The sequence below is a fragment of the Salminus brasiliensis genome, chromosome 2, assembly GCF_030463535.1.
Source record: "Salminus brasiliensis chromosome 2, fSalBra1.hap2, whole genome shotgun sequence".
In the NCBI taxonomy this organism is placed as follows: domain Eukaryota; kingdom Metazoa; phylum Chordata; class Actinopteri; order Characiformes; family Bryconidae; genus Salminus; species Salminus brasiliensis.
Genome location: NC_132879.1, coordinates 20,841,237 through 20,861,626, shown reverse-complemented (window position 1 = coordinate 20,861,626; position 20,390 = coordinate 20,841,237). Strand labels below are relative to the sequence as shown.

At 44.6% G+C, this 20,390-nt stretch overlaps 2 protein-coding genes across 3 annotated transcripts in view; both read right to left on the bottom strand.

Annotated features, from left to right (window-relative positions):
* The window catches only part of trim44 (tripartite motif containing 44), a 143,589-nt gene that overhangs the window by 86,206 nt on the left and 36,993 nt on the right, over window positions 1-20,390 (bottom strand). The gene's annotated exons all lie outside the window — the stretch shown is intronic.
* On the bottom strand, window positions 16,193-18,793 carry LOC140546581 (four-jointed box protein 1-like). Its single transcript, XM_072669954.1, has one exon. It carries the CDS (start codon window positions 18,452-18,454, stop codon window positions 17,252-17,254), a length of 1,203 nt encoding a protein of 400 aa, XP_072526055.1. The 5' UTR covers window positions 18,455-18,793; the 3' UTR covers window positions 16,193-17,251.

Below are 20,390 nucleotides of genomic sequence, written 5' to 3'. Positions count from 1 at the left end.
ATAATATGATCATGTGACCACCTAATGCAAACATTCAGGTACTAAACTTGCTTGACCTCTGGGATTTTTATTGCTGTCTGGATGTGAGAGTTTTACCAGTAAGGAGAGTTTTTATTACAGATATCCTCCTGATAAACCTGCCATCCATCCATCCATCTATCTTCTTATCTGTTTCTTAATGGTCAGGGTTATGTTGGTTCTGGAGGCTCCTGACCAACTAATCCAATCCAAATAGGGCCTCAGTCACTCAGAATAGCAAACACATAGAGCTCTACACAGCCCTGCATAGCCTGAAACCAAAAATGTCGGAAAAATTGCTTCGTCAGCTTTACTATAATTCATAAGAGTCCATCAGTCTGTGGCAGCAGTTCTCATATGAAACCAGGCCTGGTGCGATCACTGCTGAAATGAGTTTCAGCACTGGGCAACACACTCTACACCACTCATTAACCGACCAGTTTCAATCAGTAAAACATGTAGTACCACCTGAAGAGGGCCCACAGATGTAACTTGTAAATTGGTAGAAATACAGATTAAGCTTAAGCTTACAGTTTCTCCGTATGTTCACGGGTTTGTGTATGTCAGCCCAATAACTGGCCCAAAACGCTACCACTAGCCCACTGGGAATTCTCCCAGCTCTCCTGATTACCAGCTCCAGCACTACACCTCACTCAGCTAATCAAGGACCACTGAAGGTGAAATCTAGATCGATTGGACTGGTTGAAATGGAGTTGGAGCTAAAAGCTGCAGAAAGGGCTGGTAACCACTGGTCTACATGGTCTGAATACAGGCTTCGGAATAGACAGAATATGCTGTAAATCACAGGAAAGCCCGGGAAAGTGCTCCACTGAAACACTACGTTCATTCGGCCTCATTTGTATGTGGGGTGTCAAGCTCAGAGCTGACACTTCATCTATGCAGCGCTATGCTGTCTGCAAAAATAGCAAAGGCAATAGAAAAGAGGAGTGAATGTGAGTGCTCCAGCTGTCAGATACGCAGATGGAAAGATGGGGGGGGGGGGAAGAAGAGGGGCAGGGGGGAGGGGGCAGCAGCGGGCTGAAAAAAAAAAAGCAAACATTTGCTTTGAAGTAGCCCCTATCACCTTTTCTACTCATCAGCATGTCATAAATCGCACTGTGCGCACGCATATGTGCATGTGTGCGTGTGTGTGTGTGTGTGACCATACTTTAGAAATGCCTTTGACAGACTGGGGCAATGTGAGCTACAGAAGCACCTGGAGAGAGGAGGGGCGACAACTGAGATTATTCACACACACTGAAATCCCCCTCTTAAATACAATCACTCAAGCACTGTAGTAAATCCCCCCTCAAACATATCAATTCAGTACATATTTGCAGACAAATACACACTATTCATATGCATATGAATGTGTGAGTGTGTGCTTATGCATTTCCTCAAACATGCAGGTTCAGAACTAGGTGCATATTAAAAAAGAAGCTCAGCAGACTGACACTGAAGCACTGACACGAACGCGGCGACAGCATGACGACAGCGTGAAATGCTGATTGCCCATGGAGATCTTGTGACACACAGTAAAAAGAACAGAGAACGAAAGAGAGAGAGAGAGAGAGAGAGAGAGAGAGAGAGAGAGAGAGAGTTAGGGCAAGAGGTTAGGTAAACAGTACATGGATAGCAGTGTCATGCCCTGACTGAGGCCCATCACGAAAACACAGCCAGGGTGCATTCCAGAAAACACTACCATCTGCTTTTGCAGCACCCTTACACACACAGACACACACAGACAAACCGACAGCACTTTATTTGGACCAGCAAGTACATCAAAATATTTCTATTAAGATCTAAACTATTATTATATATAATTATAGAGAAATCATGCTCTACACACACACTCGTTTGGGCATAGCAGTGAATGGGCATCAGAATTCCCCTCTGCTAAGAAATAACAGCCTGGCCAGCTAGTGTTGGTCAAGCTGGTCAAGCTAGTTGACCAGCTTAGGGTAGAGTTGAGTTTGATGGTTTAGCTGCTCTACAAGCATGATCAACCCGATTAAGCCAGACAACCAGTATGACCAAGCTTGACCATGCTGGTTGACTGACATGCCCAAGCTGTTTGACCAGTATGGCCTGTATGACCACACTGGTCAACTAGCATGACCAGCTAGACCACACTGGTCATGCTGATTAACTGGCTTGGTCATGTTGATCAACCAGTTTAGTTATGCTGGTCTTGCATGATCAAAATCATATGCAACATACACTATGCTGGTTGAAGAGCTGGGTGACCATCTTTAATCACTTCAACCATCAAAGACCAGCTTGGACCATAGAAATTTCTAAACAGCAACTTGCAACAGCAATAGCTTGTCTTGAGCTGGGTTCTTCAGCATGGCTGTGTCTGAGGAGTGTGATGGTTTCAGCATTTCACTCTGACATGTAGTTTTAGCCCACTATGGCAATTAGCTTCTTGATAGGGAAATTGTAAACCTATAAACACTAGTCAAGTGACCCATGTCAAGTTCGTCCTATGATAGCTAGTTAGCATCACTAGCTGCAGTTGAGCAGTTTTGCATTTCTAATACATATTATATATACAGATAGATCTACTCTATTCATATTGTAAAGTTTGTCACTCCAACAGTTCAGTGTATCATCCACAATTACAGCTTTTACAGTCCAGAAAAAATGTCGCTAATTCTCCTCTTCACATGTAAGAATGATCTGTGTTTTGGAAAAGCATTTCCAGTGCCCACAGCGATACAGGGCACCTACCGGCTTTCTCCATGTTTTTTAAACCCAACAGATGGAGATGGGAGTGGAATAATGGCAGGTTGAGGAGTCTCATAAAGTGACTGACAGGAGAACAGTGTAAACACAGACAAGCCGGACCGAATACAGATGTGCTGATGGCATTGCTTAAACAATTATTATTCTTTTTACAAAAGGGGGAGAAAATCGACTAATGGTGCTTTAAGGACCACTTGATGGCAACACTCATCATGCCATCTGTGCAGAATATTGTTATCATTATGAATTATTCAGTAATAACAGAAACTTGTGCGTACACTGTATGTAAGTATTGGGACACCTGCTCATTCACTGTTTCTTCTGAATTCAAGGATATTTAAAAAAAAAAAGTGATCCTGCTTTCTTGTGGAGTAACTGTCTCTACTGCCCAGGGAAAGCTCTCTACTAGATATTGGAGACTAAAAAGATTGTTAGTGAGGTCAGGATGTTGCATCCACAGTACACAGTTCCACTGCTCCACAGCTCAATGCTTTATACACTTTTTAGACCACACCTGGCATTAGGCATGGTACTGACAGGTTCATGTTTATCTGCTCCAAGAGTCCTATTCTATTGGCAATACTTCTCAGGGACACAGGGACTAGACAAGCTGTGTGTGTGTGTGCATTTGCATGTCTGTGTCAGCAATGTGTGCAACTTAAAGCAAGTGAATGCTTTCATTATAATAGGTGTCCAAAAACATTTGGACATAGAGTGTATGTCATTACATTTTCTTTAGGGGAAATGCAAACTATGGGGTAAGGCCCTGTAATGCTGCAATGTGGTCCTTCATAACTGAAGTTCAATCATAATAATACTGTTTAGTAATTCAACAGATGATTATCATTTGTCGCAATGTTCATTATCACCCAAGCTTGAGCAGTACTTTGCCAATTGCTTGGCCTTTCTTTTCCCCTACTCAGCAGTCTATACACCATAAGCACACATTCAACTAATGCACCCAATACTACTGTAAGCAAAAAGGACTTCTGTTGGAGGTCTCTCTTTTAAACATTTAAAGATATAAGAATGAACAGCTTGTAGAATCTGTGAGGCTTCCATGATCATGACCATATTAGGAGCGTTCAGTGAGATGGTAATCACGCGTAGTCCCACATTAGTGTAATGATTTAATGATGAAAAATTGTTGCTTCTGCATTAAGAATTCGTATGCATGTTGATTTAGATGTAGTACAGTTCCTTAGCAACAATGTTACCATTTGGGTACCACAACAACCACTTGGCAACACCCTAACAACCAGCTAAAACACCATAGCAGCTACCTGGGCTACCTCAGTAACTCCACAGGAACCACCTTGCATTACATTGAGGTGTGGAGCAGTTCCTTAGCAACAATGTTTACAATGCAGCTGAATCCTTTGAAGTCAATCTGGAATCAAAGCCTTGTTAGCTCATGTCCCTGATCACATCCAGCACAATCCACATTCATTGATTAAAATTCTGCTGCCTCTTAAACTCCTGGTGTTCTTCACTAGGAAATTCTTCACAGTGTTGTAAAAAAAGCTTCATGACTTCTAAAACTCCTTGACTTCAAAGCATAGCATCCATGTTCACTGATCTCATTTCCTGATGGATGAGCAATAAACAGTATGATTCATGTCACACATGGTTTCAAAGAGGCCGAACTGTATTTTGTATTTTAGGAGACTAAGACTAGTACTGACTACAGACTTCGGCCCTAATAACCCCCAGCTCTCTTTACAGCCTTATTCTACTAGCAGGCCTTCAGGATAAATGTGACCATAAAATATGAATTCCTATACCTTTATTCTAGAAATACAGCGCTCTGCAGCGCTGTCGCAGCATTTATCTTTAGAAGCGGAAAATGTAGGACTGAAAAAGCAATAAAAGCAGAGTGAGAAAGGGAAAATAAAATGGGGTAAAATTCCCCAGGTGACTATGCGAACGAGCAGAGGCAGGAGTTTGCATGCAGCTCTCGTGGCGCTGGCCTCAAGGAGAGAAGCCTTTATAGACGCGCTGAATGATTAGTTCCAACAATCAGCGGAGCCGTGGAGAAACTCTAAACAGCTCCGGTCGGACATGCGGCCGGCTAAAGGGAGGAGAATGTGACATCTGAGAGAGAAAGAGAGAGAGACACAGAGGCAGAGTAAGAGATGGGTTTTTGTTAAGTTAAGTAAGTGCTAAGACCCCCTCACCCCCCCTCAAAAAAAGTCCCTAAGGAACGTTTCTTATTGTGTGGGCTGGGGGTAGTTGCCATGCCAACCAGCCTGTTGCCCTGAAGCGCATCTTTTCTTCCAAATTTCCAAATTTGCCTCCTCTGTCTCAGGTGTGTGTGGGTGTGTGTTTGTTTGTTTACTGATTTTTTGCTCATTTATTGTCCGGTGCATACTTTCACTCTTCTGCGTAAATCACCTTCAGCTGTCTACTCCACCTGTGCAGTGCACAGTGTGGCATTTTTATACTGAGCATGGACAGCTAGCCAGACCCTCAGTTTTTTTAAGATCAACACCATTCTAAATCCAGATTGTTTGGTCTGATTGTGCCATTCGGGACTGTTTACAGCTTTTTAATCTATGGTACGGCCTCTACGTAGCAACAGGCTGTTTATAGATATTTCTTTTCCATAGCGATGAATGGGGTGCAAAAGTGCCACTTTTCTTATCTGACGATACAAATACAGTAGTAAAACACTATTGACACTATTGGGCTACCATAGCAACCACTTGGCAACACCCTAACAACCAGCTGAGACAGCATAGCAACTTCCTGGAGTATTATAGCAACTCTATTGCATTCACCTAGCAATACATAAGCAGCCATCTAAAAACCATAGCAACTCTCCTCCAACACTCTAGTACCCACTTAGCAAGCACTTCACAGCATCATAGCAAGCACCCACCAACACTCTAGTACCAATCTTGCAAGCACTTAGCAACATCATGGCAACACCACAGCAAGTTTCTGAACTACCATAGCAACTGCCTAGCAACACTATAGTACCCATCTAACAAGCACTTAGCAACACTACAGCAACAACCTGGGATACCATAGTAACCACATAGCAACACCATAGCAACCATCTAACAACCACCTGGCAACTCCATAGCAACCAGCTGAGATAATATGGCAACGACCTAGCAGTGATAACATAGGAACTACCTAGTAGCGGAAACCACATGCGCTTTTCTTATGTATTTACTGCCATTGTGTGAGCACTCACTATAACAAACTCCTTGTATGTGAAACCGTGCTTGTGTGTGTGTGTGTGTGTGTGTGTGTGTGTGTGTGTGTGTGTGTTGTCCGAGCCAAAATTCCTTCTCACCCTTCAACAGAGATTAGGTGTTAGGCGAAGCATTCTCTTCTTCACTGCCTTGCGGACCACACCCACTATTGTGCCATAATTGCTATGTGTCTCGGTACATGAGGGAAAAGGCCTGAACAAGGCCTATGATTTGGAATGAGTCACTCCTCCTGCCTGCTGTCTGCCGGCGCGCCGAAAGCATCCCGGCGCGGGTGACTTGAACACACGCCCAACTGTCTGCCTCTCATCTCGAATGGACACACACAAAACGAGCCCCTGCATGCCTCGCCTTCACTGTCTCTGAACTCAAACTCCCCCCCGCTGCTACCTTCTTCTCAGGGAACCATCTCTCAGCCAAACATAGGGGATAAGCACTGAGGGATTGGCAACCCAAACTGCCATATGCTACTGACTAACTGCACTACTGTAACACCATACTTGTAATCACCTTGCATGTTGCAGCACGGTCTTTGTCATCACACTGACTTGCCAAGTGCGTGATTTCCATAGTCGCCGACTTTCCTGCTTTCTGATACGAGCCGCCTGTGGTGTAGCGCAAAGCGCAATTTACATAGAAATGGCTGTATTATCGTGGCCCTGCACAAACAGGATGATGTGATTACTCAAAGAGACTACCCAACACACACATGCTTCTGGCACATTAAATACCTTCAACGTAATAGCGTAACGGCAATAGCTGGCCAGCTGTAATGTGGCCATTCCTCTGCTGGCCATAATATGTCGATTCAGCGTTTCGGTAGGTTTCAGCTGAAAGGATGCAAAATATCCCATTGTGCCTTGTCCAATCGATCAGGTCTGACTGAAGCCAAGAACGAAGAAAGTGACCAGGGAGAGAATAAAAAGAGCTAGAGAAGCTTACTCACAAGTTTCTTGAAAACAGTAAGGTTTACTACACTGGTCCTGCAGCTCTGCACATTTTAGCAGTTTCCTACTCTAACACATACCTTCAATTATAGAAGGGCTTGTTAATTAGCTAATTAGCTGGACCAGGTGTTTTGGGAGCAGAGTAATCCTGAAAATGTGCAGGGCAGGGGGTCCTCCAGGACCAGGTCCTCCTGTATTGCACAGAGCAGAGAAAGTCGTGATGTCTGAAAGGAGAGCAAGCTGTTCTCTTGTCCGTTGTCCCCTCTAATACATTCCGGCAGCACCTAGGTGGTGGCACAGTGGTTAGAGCATTGGGTTATTGATCATAGGGTTGTGGGTTTAATAGCCATTGCCATAAGCTGCCACTTTGTGCAAGGCTCAGCTGAACCCTACCTGATCTAGGGGCACTGTAGCCTGGTTGTCCCTGGCTTTCCAAGCTAAGGGTATACAGAATGTTTTGGGGGGCAGCCATAGCCTAAAAACCAGCTTGGAACCAGAAGGTCGCCGGTTGGATCCCCTGGGCCGGCAGGAAGTGGGGCCGGAGGGGAGTCGAAGAACAGCTGCCGCTGTTGGGTCCTTGGGTAAGGCCCAACCTAACTCCACCTGCTCCAGGGGTGGTGCACTATGGCTGACCCTGGCTTTCTAGGCAGGCTTGAAACCACAAGGTCGCTGGCTGGAATCCTTTGGAACAGAAGGAAGTGAGGGTGGAGGAAGTGAAGGGGCAGCACTTTCTCCTCATTTAACATCCAGGCCTGAGGTGTCCTTGAGCAAGGCACCTAACCCCCAGCTGCTCGCTGGGCAGTGAGGTGGCTGCCCACTGCTCTAGGGGTGTGCCCTAATCACAAGTGTTAGTGTGTGTGTGTCTGTGTGTTAACTGCCATGAGTTAAATGCTTGGTTGAATTCTGACTGACTGCTACACATATTCAATATTAATGTTCTACAAGTCACTCCTAACGGTGTATGTGGTAGAGGGAGTGTAAATGGTGGCGATGGACCACCCCCACTCTGCCTCTGCACTACAGAAGCACAATCAACTGCCCATCCTACTAATTCAGAGCAGTCATGCTACACTCACCCGGATCAACGCAAATCATAAATCCAAGGCAGGACATTTGCATAGTAATATACTGTACATTGGAAGCCATTCTCCAGTCCAAAAAGATAGTTAGACCCATAATTCATAATGACAGATACCATCAGAATCAGCTGTTCTTATCTCTTACCGCCCCTCCCCCCAACATTCTCCTTAACAAGAAATTCTCCATTTACATTTTGATGAGGCTCATGCAAATCCAGAGGAACTTGCCTCATTGCCGGAGATGATTCTCTCAACACTACACAGATGAACCAACAAGCTTCACCCTGAGGAGTTACACAAATCCAGTGAGCATGTCAATCAACATGGTTTACTTTCCAGCTCAATCAAGCAAAAACTGGGAACTCTGGAACAGAAGTTGTTTATAGGAATGATCTACAGTGCCTTGCAAAAGTTTACAAGCCTCTTAAACATCAGAGACTGTCTGGATAACAAACAACACAGACTGTTCCAGCCAAGATTTGTTGTAAGTATTGTATCATAAGTATTCAACCTCTTTAGACTAGTACTTTAAAGACTAGTAGTACTCATTAGACTAGCTTTAAATTATGTAGCATTTTCCCTTTAGAATATTAGCTTCAAAAAAAGTTTTTTAAAATCTATTATTATAATAAAGTGTGTGTTATTTTTAGTAATATGCCAATAATTAATTATTTTTTTACATTTCTTAAATGACAATCAAATTCATTTAAAAATGACACTAATTATCTGTAAAGAAACAGAGATTATAACTACTGAATTATTTATTTTGTAGGTTTGGGGTAAATTTCATATTTTTGTCATGCCTGCCCTTGTTTTACCCGGCCATGTGCTTTCTAGCGCATGGCTTTGTTTTGTATCTTGTCAGTATTGGTCCTACCCTGCCTAAGTGTTTCCCTGTTTCTTGCCACGCCCTCTCGTTCCCTCCAGGTGTCCCTCGTCCTTTCTTGTGCATATGTACCCCTGTGTTTCACACTTGCCTTTGTCTGTCCTTGCACATGGATGCACACACTTGCATGTGTTTGTCTTTCCTGTACTTGATGTGTGCCTATCAGTTAGCGGTTTGTGTATCTAGTCAGTGTCTGTTACCTCGCTCTGTTTGTCTGTGTATCTAGTCAGTGTCTCTTTTTATGTCTGTGTATCTAGTCAGTGTCTCTGTTACCTCGCTCTGTTTGTCTGTGTATCTAGTCAGTGTCTGTTACCTCGCTCTGTTTGTCTGTGTATCTAGTCAGTGTCTTTTTGTTACCTCACTCTGTTTGTCTGTGTATCTAGTCAGTGTCTTTGTTACCTCGCTCTGTTTGTCTGTGTATCTAGTCAGTGTCTGTTACCTCGCTCTGTTTGTCTGTGTATCTAGTCAGTGTCTCTTTTTATGTCTGTGTATCTAGTCAGTGTCTGTTACCTTGCTCTGTTTGTCTGTGTATCTAGTCAGTGTCTGTTACCTCGCTCTGTTTGTCTGTGTATCTAGTCAGTGTCTCTTTTTATGTCTGTGTATCTAGTCAGTGTCTGTTACCTTGCTCTGTTTGTCTGTGTATCTAGTCAGTGTCTGTTACCTCGCTCTGTTTGTCTGTGTATCTAGTCAGTGTCTTTTTGTTACCTCACTCTGTTTGTCTGTGTATCTAGTCAGTGTCTTTTTGTTACCTCACTCTGTTTGTCTGTGTATCTAGTCAGTGTCTTTTTGTTACCTCGCTCTGTATGTCTGTGTATCTAGTCAGTGTCTTTTTGTTACCTCGCTCTGTTTGTCTGTGTATCTAGTCAGTGTCTTTTTGTTACCTCGATCTGTTTGTCTGTGTATCTAGTCAGTGTCCTTGTTACCTCACTTAGTTTGTCTGTGTATCTAGTCAGTGTATCTTTGATACCTCGCTTAGTTTATGTCCTGAGGTTTGTCTTGTCCACGTCTCATTAGGTTTATGTTTTTGGGTTTGTCTGGGTAGTGTTTAGAAGTCCATGTTTTTGCTTTGTTTCTTGTCTTGCCTTAGTTCACGTGTCTGTAAATAAACTACCTGCGAGTACGTCCACTTCTGCTTCCTGTCTCTACAAACCGTGACAATTTTTTGCGTTGTTAATTGGTGTACAATGTAAAAACGTTCAAATGGCTGGCAAACAAAAACTACTAACTTAAAGTCAAATATCCGACTCAAAATGTAGTGGAAAAACAATACATTTACAGACTTTTTTTTTTCTTCTCTTTTTTTATGATGCTTTGCCGATGACAAATATATTTGTGTCAAATCATTTGTGTATAATCTTGTAATATGACTCTACCCCTCAGTCCACATGCTTCTTTTACTTTCAGAGATGCTTCTGTATGTTTCAGCTTGTAAACTGCAAGTGAAAATCGTGTCCTTTCGGGGTAGCTCTTGCGTTTTGCAAATTCCCCTTCCTGAAATGCCAGTTCTTGCACTGTACTGCTTTAAAGTCAATCTGAAATCGGACTGGAACTATCCTGTTAGCTCATGCCATATTAGGGGCAACCTATTAGATGATGGTTCGGTGTAAAACTGTAGTTTTTCTGCAATCTTTGATCAAAGTGCACTGACTTTACCTCTAAATTGAGGACTGTTGGACCTAAGAGACTTCAGGCCTGCCACTGATTGACTGCATCGTGGCTCGCAGGCTTTTTGGGTCAGCTTTAGAAAGACTTTGCATTGTGGATGTCAGGCCACCTGAGAGGAACCTTCTCATACACACAAAGACTCTATCTGGGCCAGCTAAGCACTTCACACTATAATTTGGGGACTTTTTCCCTCTGTCTGCTTGTGTGTTATTGATTCTTTTTTTGCTTTTTTTTTTTTTTTTGCTTTTGCAAAGCATTCTTGGGCTTGAGAAAGGCATGATATAAACTGAATTTGTTATTATTTTATGATTATTATTCTTGCTCTGACTGTGAGATTTGAGGGGCAGCATTATCTATGTAGTGCCTGGGTGGCATGATGCAGCTTCCATTTCCTCACAATTGATTTCTCTCAATTTTGAAGGGTCAGTCTTTGAAAATAAACAAATATATCAAAGGGATATTAGTAATTTAGATTAATCAGAGGAGTTTAATGGGGGGGTTGAATACGTTTCCCAGGCAGAATTCAAATGCGTGGCCAATTCGGGAGAAGGGGTGAAAGAGCAGGGATATGGTAGAGCAGAAAGGACGTACAGCAGACATTTTATTAACTCTCCTCTCTTTCTGAAATTGTGTTGAGACCAAAAAAAAATAAGGCAAAATAAGGTTTAAGACTGAATTTGTGTGAGTGTGTCTGTGTGTATGTGTGTGCATGAGCAAGTGCAATGAGAGAGAAAGAGGCGAAGAGAATGGTCGATAGACAAACAGAGAAATGGATATTGGGACTGAAGGTAAGGTTAAATTCACTCAACCTGTCAAAACAAGCTTACGTCTGGTATTGATAAAAGGATGTGAAACACTTCAAATGCTCCCTCTTCACCCGACTGACAAACTCAACATTTTCCCCTTCTCTCAACGTATCAAATAATCTATGTGATGCTTCTGAAAACCTGGTGGAGCTGTTTCCATCTGACTTTCCAAACTGCTGCTTAATCAGCCAGCAGAACTGTAATTACATTTAGCCAGTCAGCCCTGGTCTCTCAGACTGTACACTACAACACTCGAGACAGAGATCTCTGCAGTAGGGAAATAAGACACAAAGTTAACATGGGGTGAAATGCAATAGACCCTTTTTGTAGCTAACAAGTAACAAGGTTAAACATGCTTCTATTCATAGTCTTGTATTACAGTGTCATCAGTACAGTTTGATTACAACTGGACAGATATTTCTCAAGATACACTCTTTTAAAGTATGTGTTTTTCAGTTGGTATTATTTTTTTCACCTGTCTGGGGCCTGAAACATCCCTGGATCTGATGCATGGAAAAAACTTACAGTGAAAGCTAGCCAGGCTAAAGTATAGCCTCTACACCGAGCTAGCCAGGCTAAAGCACAGCCTCCACCCCGTGGGGTTAGTTTTCACACAGTGTTACAAATCAAGTTTCCCAATGAAAACAATGAGAGAATTCTGTATTTTAATGCATAGATTAATGTACTGAAGATATCATGCAATTTTATACATGATAATACAAAGTAATAACATTTGCTTTACAAATTTTTGGGGTAAAAAGAAATGTGACAGCCTGTTTTTATTAATCATATTCATTTGGAGGCAGATATTTATACATATATTTAGGTTGGAAAGCTTCTCTCATTCAAATGACATCAGACGTTTTAGCGTCTCTAGCATCTCCACCTGATTAATTAGCCCCGCCTATGGGTTAAGATGTAACACTTAAAATCCAGGCACTTTTGGCTAAGATGTTCACACATAGCAGTTGCGTAAAACACTGACTCCTTTTTCATTTGTAGCAGAGATGTGCATCTTGCTGGTCTAAAATATTATTAATCATTACAAAAAATGATTTTAGTAAAAAATAACTAAATGTCTTAGGGTGGGTAAGTGTCCTGGAGGATTCGGCCAGCGTGTTAGACACCCTGCCTTAGCCAGCTTTCATGCCATGCTGTACTGGCTCATGCCCACCCGAGTGTGGCTAAATGACTTTCCCTCGACTGTGTTTATGCCATAATCAAATCACTCACGCATAGAAAGTTTGCAATGTGGCACTCAGAGTATGCCGAACATGCACACACACACACACTGGCCAGGACACAAGTTAAACACGCACTTTCCCATGGGAGCGCTCTGTACCAGCCTAATTGCCCTTTTCTGAGGAAAAAATATCCTTTTATGTCCTTGTGTACTCCATTACAGCACACTGCACAACAGAAATAGAGGCCTCAGAGTCTTCCTTTGATGAATAGAATTTAATTGGTTTTCAATTATATTAGTCACTTATATTATGTCTAACAATAATGTGATATAAGAAAAAGAAATTGACTTTGTTCATTATTTTTAGGGTGCTCTAGCACGGAAAGCTGTATTTATCTTGGCATAGTTGGTTAATAAGAGTTCAGTACATAAAACTGACACACGGAGAACCTCAAACACGTGTCCTCCCTCAAAAGCAAAGCCCACAATGGTAAAATGGAACTGTAAAGCCGGCAAAATGAGTATCAGAATTATATATGGGTAAGACCAAGTTACCAAAAAAGAACATGCGTTAACACACCTCATAAGCATTTAAATCACAGAATCACAATCGCTTACCAGAGACGCTTTTGACTACCAAGTGTAAATGCATGTGACCAACATCTTATCAGGATACAATCCAGATACTAATCCAATGAAGTGACCAGGTGCAAACATGGTCACAGTAAGACTGAAAATGCTAAAATCTAATGCTAGGCAGACTGGAGATGGGAGCATGGCTGGCCAAAATGTAAAAGCTGAGATCAGACCAACTGGACCAGTTGCTGTGGTTACCCATGCCAGAAGACTACTAACCGCACCCTGTGCCAACTAGACGCTGAGAGGACCCAGAGAGTACAGCAACACTAGTTTTATTTGTATTCGTTTGTGTTACAGTGCTAATCTAGGCTTGGCTGTGCTGTGCTATGCGGCTGTGGGCCGTCTCGGTAACATAAACCAGCCAATAAAGCAGTTTTTGGGTGTTTTTTTGTTTTTGTTTTTTTGTTTTTTTATGAGCTCATCATAAAACAAACATGTTTTTTAATGGGCATAATCTGAGATATTGCAAACTGAATCTCCAAATGGATATCTGTACAGGAGCAGGAAACTACCTGCATTCTTTACCTTTAAAATGCACAATAATTTAACACAGTATTATGCCAAATAACTTTTTAGTTGGTGTAATTGTTGTGAAATGTGTAAAGGACAGCTGGTGTTTGCAAATAGTGTTAAGAAACAAATGGATTTACATGGGATAAAGGTTGACGTAACAATGATGAAGCGTAATGAGAAAACTAAACTGAACTGAAGCTGGATCAGAAGTGCAGATCCAAGTGCAAAATGCATGTATCACGGCCATCTGCTGTATGGTTTGATTAAGTTTTCTTGAGATAATCAGCAAAAATTTAATCAAACCCGTGCTGAGCTTTTCAGACCATTAAATAACTGAAGAAGCCAGATGTGCAGCTCACCACTGAGAGAGAAGCCTTGGTAAACATCTGGGTCTTCGGCGCTCTGGGAATCTGCTGTCCGGAGGGAGTACACACTCCCAGATCCACCCCAGCTTCCTCTGGAATGTCTGCAATGTGGGTGCCTCCCCCAATCCTCCAGAGCAGGCCCTGTGATTACCTGCATCCTGGGCCGCATCCATAAAGCTTCACTGATATAGTTTAATGTCAGGAACAAGATAGGGCAAGTCACTGAACTCCCACCTGGAGCTATCTATAACATAAGACTTGCTTTCGCTGCTGACCTGAGAGCATTTTATACAGTTCTGTCTGACAGTGCTTTATGGTTGCAGCAAGGCTCAATGAAGCAGGTCCTAGATCAGCACTAAAAGGCCTGCTTTGCCCCAAGGCTGTCGTTAAGCAGACCCAGGCCCTCTGCCGACAGTACGAACAAGCAGAGTGACCAGCGAGGCCTGCCGTTAGAACACACATGGTCCAGATGGATTGCATAAAAAGCAATGGCCTCTGCACTGACCGGTGGGGGTAGTGTGGTAACCAGGTCATGTCGCTCAGCAGGGGGCTGGGGGAGCTGCCTGTCTGAGGGACGGAAGGTTTGTGTCGGGGGGACGTTTGTGTGGTTTTGTGACGCGAGGCAAGCTGTAACGAACCCCAGACATGGAGCAGAGGCCACATGTGCAAACAGCGAGGCGTAAAAGCCAGCAATGGAATGATGGCTTTGATTTCAGCCGCCAGTGTGCTATTAAGGCCAACTTCAGAGCTTGTTAAAGTGGGGGAGACGATGGGATGGGTGGGGGGGGGGTTCTCTTTATAAAAAACAACTTTCCTTATTCACTTCAACAACATAGCACACATGCTAGAGCTGATATGTGTGTTCTAAGGGATTGGATGTGTAGAGGCTGCCTGTGTCTGGCTTAAGCATGCAGGGCTCAGCTTTGCATTGTTTTTGTAATCCCCAGTGTCTGCAGACTCTCGTAAATCTCTCCCAGCTCCTAGCTACGACAGACGCGCCTTAAGAGCCAGACGCCCAGCTGCATGCAATAGCCCAGCACAATAACCCACCTTAACCCTGCCGCTGATCCACACCCTTATTCAGTCTACACACGTATCGATTTCTTTATCCCCATTACCACGAGCGCAGACAGTGCGCTCCCTATGGCTGCATATATATACAGTACTTGAGATGAAGCCAGGTGTATCATGACGCTAAGTGCTGGCAGAAAGCACAAGCAGCAGAGATCAACCACATGTTAAACGCTACCCATGGAGGCTGAAGTTACTGCCTGGATAATCTGGAACCTTTGATATTGCAGACAGTGCATTCCACTCAAATCCACATCTGGGCAGGATGAGTTGAGGGGGGAAAAAAAGCCCCAAGGAAATCAACAAAGGTGTGAGTGTGTCCATCATAATCTGGAACACATGTGAGTACGGGCTGGAAAGCATTAGCGTTGCTTTGATCGTTGATTCCCTCCACTGTGTTTGTGGAACATCTCCCAAACCCTCCTCAACTCGCATCCCTGGGCAGCAGGATGAGCCCAAGCCCGAGCCCCAGCAAATCGATAATAAACCCAAACAAATTAGGCCTCCTCGCTGCATGGGATATAATTACATATTAAATTCTGTGCACTGATGAGTGAACTAACACGGAACAGCTCCGCTTCGCTCGCACTGTGCATCAGAGGGCTTGACCCAGCAGTTAGCAACTCCAATTAACAGCACACACTGAGTCATCAATTACAATGGCCTCTCGTGCATAAAAGCTTAGTTCATGGAGATTCATTCATTAACCACTGATCACAACTTGCAAATGTAAACTTTACTGGTTCACAGACGGCTTGTTGACATTCCCCGCAGCGTAGCTGGTACTCGTGGCCCTGAAAATAAAAGAGCAGCATCACTGCGATTCCCCAGCGTGTCTGAACAGACTGTGATGTGCACTGTGAAGAAAGGAGCCTTGTACCACGTTCAAAAAAAAAGTATGTAAAATGTTACGAGCTGAGAATGTGAGTGTCCGTGTATGGCATTCCATTACCACAATAGCAACAGTGTCCGACACTGAGAGCGTCGTTGTCGCAAGACGTTCGTTTCTCTGTGTGGGATGTGTGGGAAAGAAGACGCTAGACCAGGACCATAGTGTTCGGCTTAGTGAAACGCTTCCGTTCCACTAGATTTAATGGCATGTAAAAATGACACAGGTTTTCTGTACCGATAAAAAAACAACTGGAATGTTATCACATACCGTGATTTTAAATTAGTTAAATAGAATCCAGAATTCACAGAGCAAAACCCCACAACACGTGTTCATACCAATGGACATCCCAGCCCTTCATTAAGGCTATCGTTTGAATTGTAAAGCTGTGAAGGAACGACAATAAAAGGGTGTCCATCTTCAGCGACTTCTGTAAAGAGTGTGGATCTGACCAGTGAACCAAACGCAGCACTACAGCAACCAACAACTCCTCTAAAGTATTTTACGAACAAAGCGTATGCTAATAAAACACAGAACACTCGGCTGTCAGGTTCCTGTTAATTGGGATGTAGCTTTGTGTCCATCGAGTAAAACAACAGTGTGATAACGTCACCAAAAAATGGTGTAAGCAGCAAACTACAACAGTGAAGTCTGTGTTTAACCTGTGACTGGAGTTAGGCCTTTACGGCACTGCCTAACCGATTAGTTCTATTACAAGCAATGTGCTTTGTCTTTCCTGTGGATTAAAGCTAGAGGTGGGCGATACGACAAATATACATCGTTATCGTATTGGTATACATTTTGTTATCGTGATGCACAACATACTTCGCGAGGCATACCCTCCACATCCACATTTCATTGCAAAGAGTGTCATTAGTCCTGTAAACTGGATAAAGTGCAGCAAATTTCGAATAAAACTCAATGAACTCATTTTGAGACAATATTTGCATGTCTTAATTCCACATATTGTGAAAATGTCTTTAAATGCTGTGATATAATAATCTGACCACATCGCCCACCCCTAGTTGACACTGTTTTTGTCATGGAAACTCATATACAAAGCAAAAAAGGTTACTTCAACACATTAAAGGTTCGTCCCCACAGGAGATAGTCCAGCCAGATGCTGAAAAGTTACAGAAAGTTAAACACAGTCACTTTTGCAACCAGTGGTCCTTGTTCATACTCATATTTTTGGGAAAGGGGTCTGCACGTATGGAAAAACTACAGCTGGCTGTACTTTCCTTTACAGTGCAGTATGTGCCTGTACACTCTGTCTATCCGGTCCTGTAATATCCGGGCGTGCTCGTCGGACAAAAAGCCCTGCTGTGCTGCCAGCGGTTCGCTCTCCCGATACAGGTCAAAGAGGCGTGTCCGCGCATCCCGGTACCGGTGCAGTGCAGCGACCCGCTGGGCCGTCCTCCTCCTGAAGATGCACACGGATCTCAGGACGGAGCTGTGGTACCTCTCCCACATGTCCAGCACGCGGTAGCCGTGCACCAGGCCCGCCTCGTTGTCTAGGAAAACCAGAACACCGTGGGGCGTCTTCAGCAGGTTGCTGGTGTTCCGCTCCATGACGCGCGAGTCCCACTGCAGGCTGAACAGGTTGCTGACCAGCCGGTCGAAGTTGGCCGTCAGGTAGTCGAACACGACCAGGTCGCTCCACTGCACCAGCTCCAGCAGCTCCGCCTCCGTCCGGTTGCCCAGGTCCACAGAAGGGCGCAGGCCGCTGCCGTCCGGCCGGAGGGGCGCGGGGGTCACTACCCCGCTCAGGTTGGCGATCCACTCGGTCATAGACACCATGGCTCGCCCGGACCACTGCAGGCTGTCCACCCTCGGTCTCACGTGCGCCCACTGCTCAGCGCTGGGCTGAGCGAGCACGAGAGGAGGCACGTTGGAGATGCCCAGCAGCCTCGCCAAGTAATAAGCCAGAGTCTCTCCCTGCACCTGCTCGGCGTTGATGCCGTAGCGCACGCACGCTCTGCTCCCGTCCGAGAACGTGGCTAGCTGGTTGGACGTCCTGCCGCAGCCCGGCTCGAGCGAGACCACGCGCTGGGCGCGCGCACGCAGGCTCCAGGCGCGCGCGCGGTCCTCGCTGAAACTGGCGGGCAGGCGAGCCTCGAGGCTGCGGCTCCAAAACACGCCGTCCTCCAAGGGGTCGTCCTCAAGCTCGGCGGTGTTCGTCTGGTTGTCCCTCGCGCGCTTCGCATCCACGCCGCCACTCCGCCCCGCGGTGACGTTAAAAAAGCGAGCGGTGGTCCGCGCGGCCGGGACGGCGAGCAGGGCTCGGAAAGTTTTGGCGGAGGACGGACCGAGGTCCCGCTCCCGCCGCTCGAGGCGCCTCTCCAAGCCGCCCCACAGGTGCAGCACGCAGGCGAGAGTGCAGAAGAGCAGCAGCGCCAGCGAGTTCACCGAAACGGCCCTCATGTCCGCTCTTCACACACTTTCACACCACTTTACGTGTTCTCCATCCACGAGGCTACGAGGCTGACCACCAAACCACACACACACACACACACGCACACGCACGCGCGCGCGTCTCCTCTCCTCTCCTTTTGCTTTATGCGTGTGTTCCGCCGTTACCACAAGGCCGAGGGGGGCGAGCGCGTCTTCATCCTTTACTTCAGCCTCTCCTCTTTTCTGATCCTTGGTGCTCTCTCCACTCTCGCTGACATGCTCGCCGCTGTCGGGAGGGTGCTGAAGCTCTTCTCCCTCCGACCGTTACTGAGTTTTGAGTGGAGCTCTGCTCCTCTGTGGGAGAAAGACGGAACACCACGTGACCGCTTTGGCCAACGCGGTTGGCTGACGCTTTCATTGTTGTTTTTTTCCGCACCCGTTCTGCGTCCGATTCCGCCTCCTCCGCTGTGATTGGCTAGTAGTTCACGCTGACTCAAGCAGCGGTGTGCCTGTCAACAGTTGTAACTAGCCAATCACAGAGCAGCAAGGGGCGGGACCTGCCTGAATAGAGGTGGGAAACAAACAAGCGATAACCGTCGCGAAGAAAAGCGGTGGAGTCTACCAGCAAAAATGAACAAAGTGGTTCTTTCGCCAGGGGTTTAGCTCAATCCGTAACGCCTCAAGCCTCTTATAAACAGGACAAACCTAAATAAAATGATCCTTGCATGTATGTCAAACTTTTACAAATATATAAAGATGTTTATTAAGTATTTAGCCTGAGCCAGCTCTGAAACTAGACGGGTTTGAGCAGTTAAGGCCTACTGTTAGATGTTCATTTTACTTCAAGTACTTCCTTTATATATCGCTGATTCCGAAGCTTCCTTTTAAAATAAAATGTAAAATATAACATTGTATCAGTATTTGACGATCCTCAATATTTACAATATCAGTACTAACATCTAAAAGAACAAGATCCATCTATTTCAAAATCTTTCCATTCATTCAGATGTGCCCAAACATTTTGTCCTAGAACGCCAAAGTGTATTTGATGAGTCGAAAGCAAGAAAAGCAACAGAACAGGTTATGGTGGCCGGATTCGACTTTAGGGTGCATGTTTGCATGCTTGGTTCCTTAAAGTACTATTCACTGAACACTAAAGGACGTCCAAAAGTCATTAAGTAAAAATACAAGTGTTGTCTCACTGGGTTAGTGGATGGTGGAGTTGGGGCAACTTTCAGGCAGACCAACCCCCCCGACCACACACACACACACACACAAAAAAAAACCCACTGCAGCTTTAATTCTACTGTTTCAAAGTCAGAGACATGTTTCAACAAGAACTTGCCAGCTCTGAGATATAAAACACTTCTTGACAGGGAGTCCATAACCACTCTCACTTTACATTATGGGGAAACCCAACCGAGACCTGAGTCTTGCTCCCAGTAGAGCCCTGTTCTGACCTCATTAAAACACAACAGTACAAGCATTAAAAATACATGCAATAAAGTGAAGATAAAAGCCAGTCTCATATAAAAGGTGCTCTCATACCAGACGGTCATCCAGCATTACTTTGAACTGTTTTAGAGAGATTAAACACACTGTGTTTTTTTCCAATTCCAAAACCCATTCGAAATCAAAAGGGCTTTGATGTAAAATGCTATCTTGCCAAATCTGGAAGCAACACAGAGTGCCAGTACAACAGCGGTATATTTTATCCGGTCGTTTAAAAACGTAATGCCATGTTTCAAATGCCTGGAACGAGGTCCTACAAACAAACAGCAAATAAGGCTGCATTCACTCTGCAGCTCCGAACGAACGGCCCTTTCGAAAGCACAAATTGCTGCGGCCTTTATGCAAAGATGCAAAGGGAAGTGCCTTATGATGCAGGGTTAAATGAGATCCAGCATTACAAGTCAAATTAATCCAATGCAGAAAAGAAGGTTAACTGAATAAAGCATTCCCCTCT

What these genes read in the sequence shown, in the direction of transcription:
- LOC140546581 (XM_072669954.1), bottom strand. Translation starts at nt 18,454, where the DNA reads ATGAGGGCCGTTTCGGTGAACTCGCTGGCGCTGCTGCTCTTCTGCACT.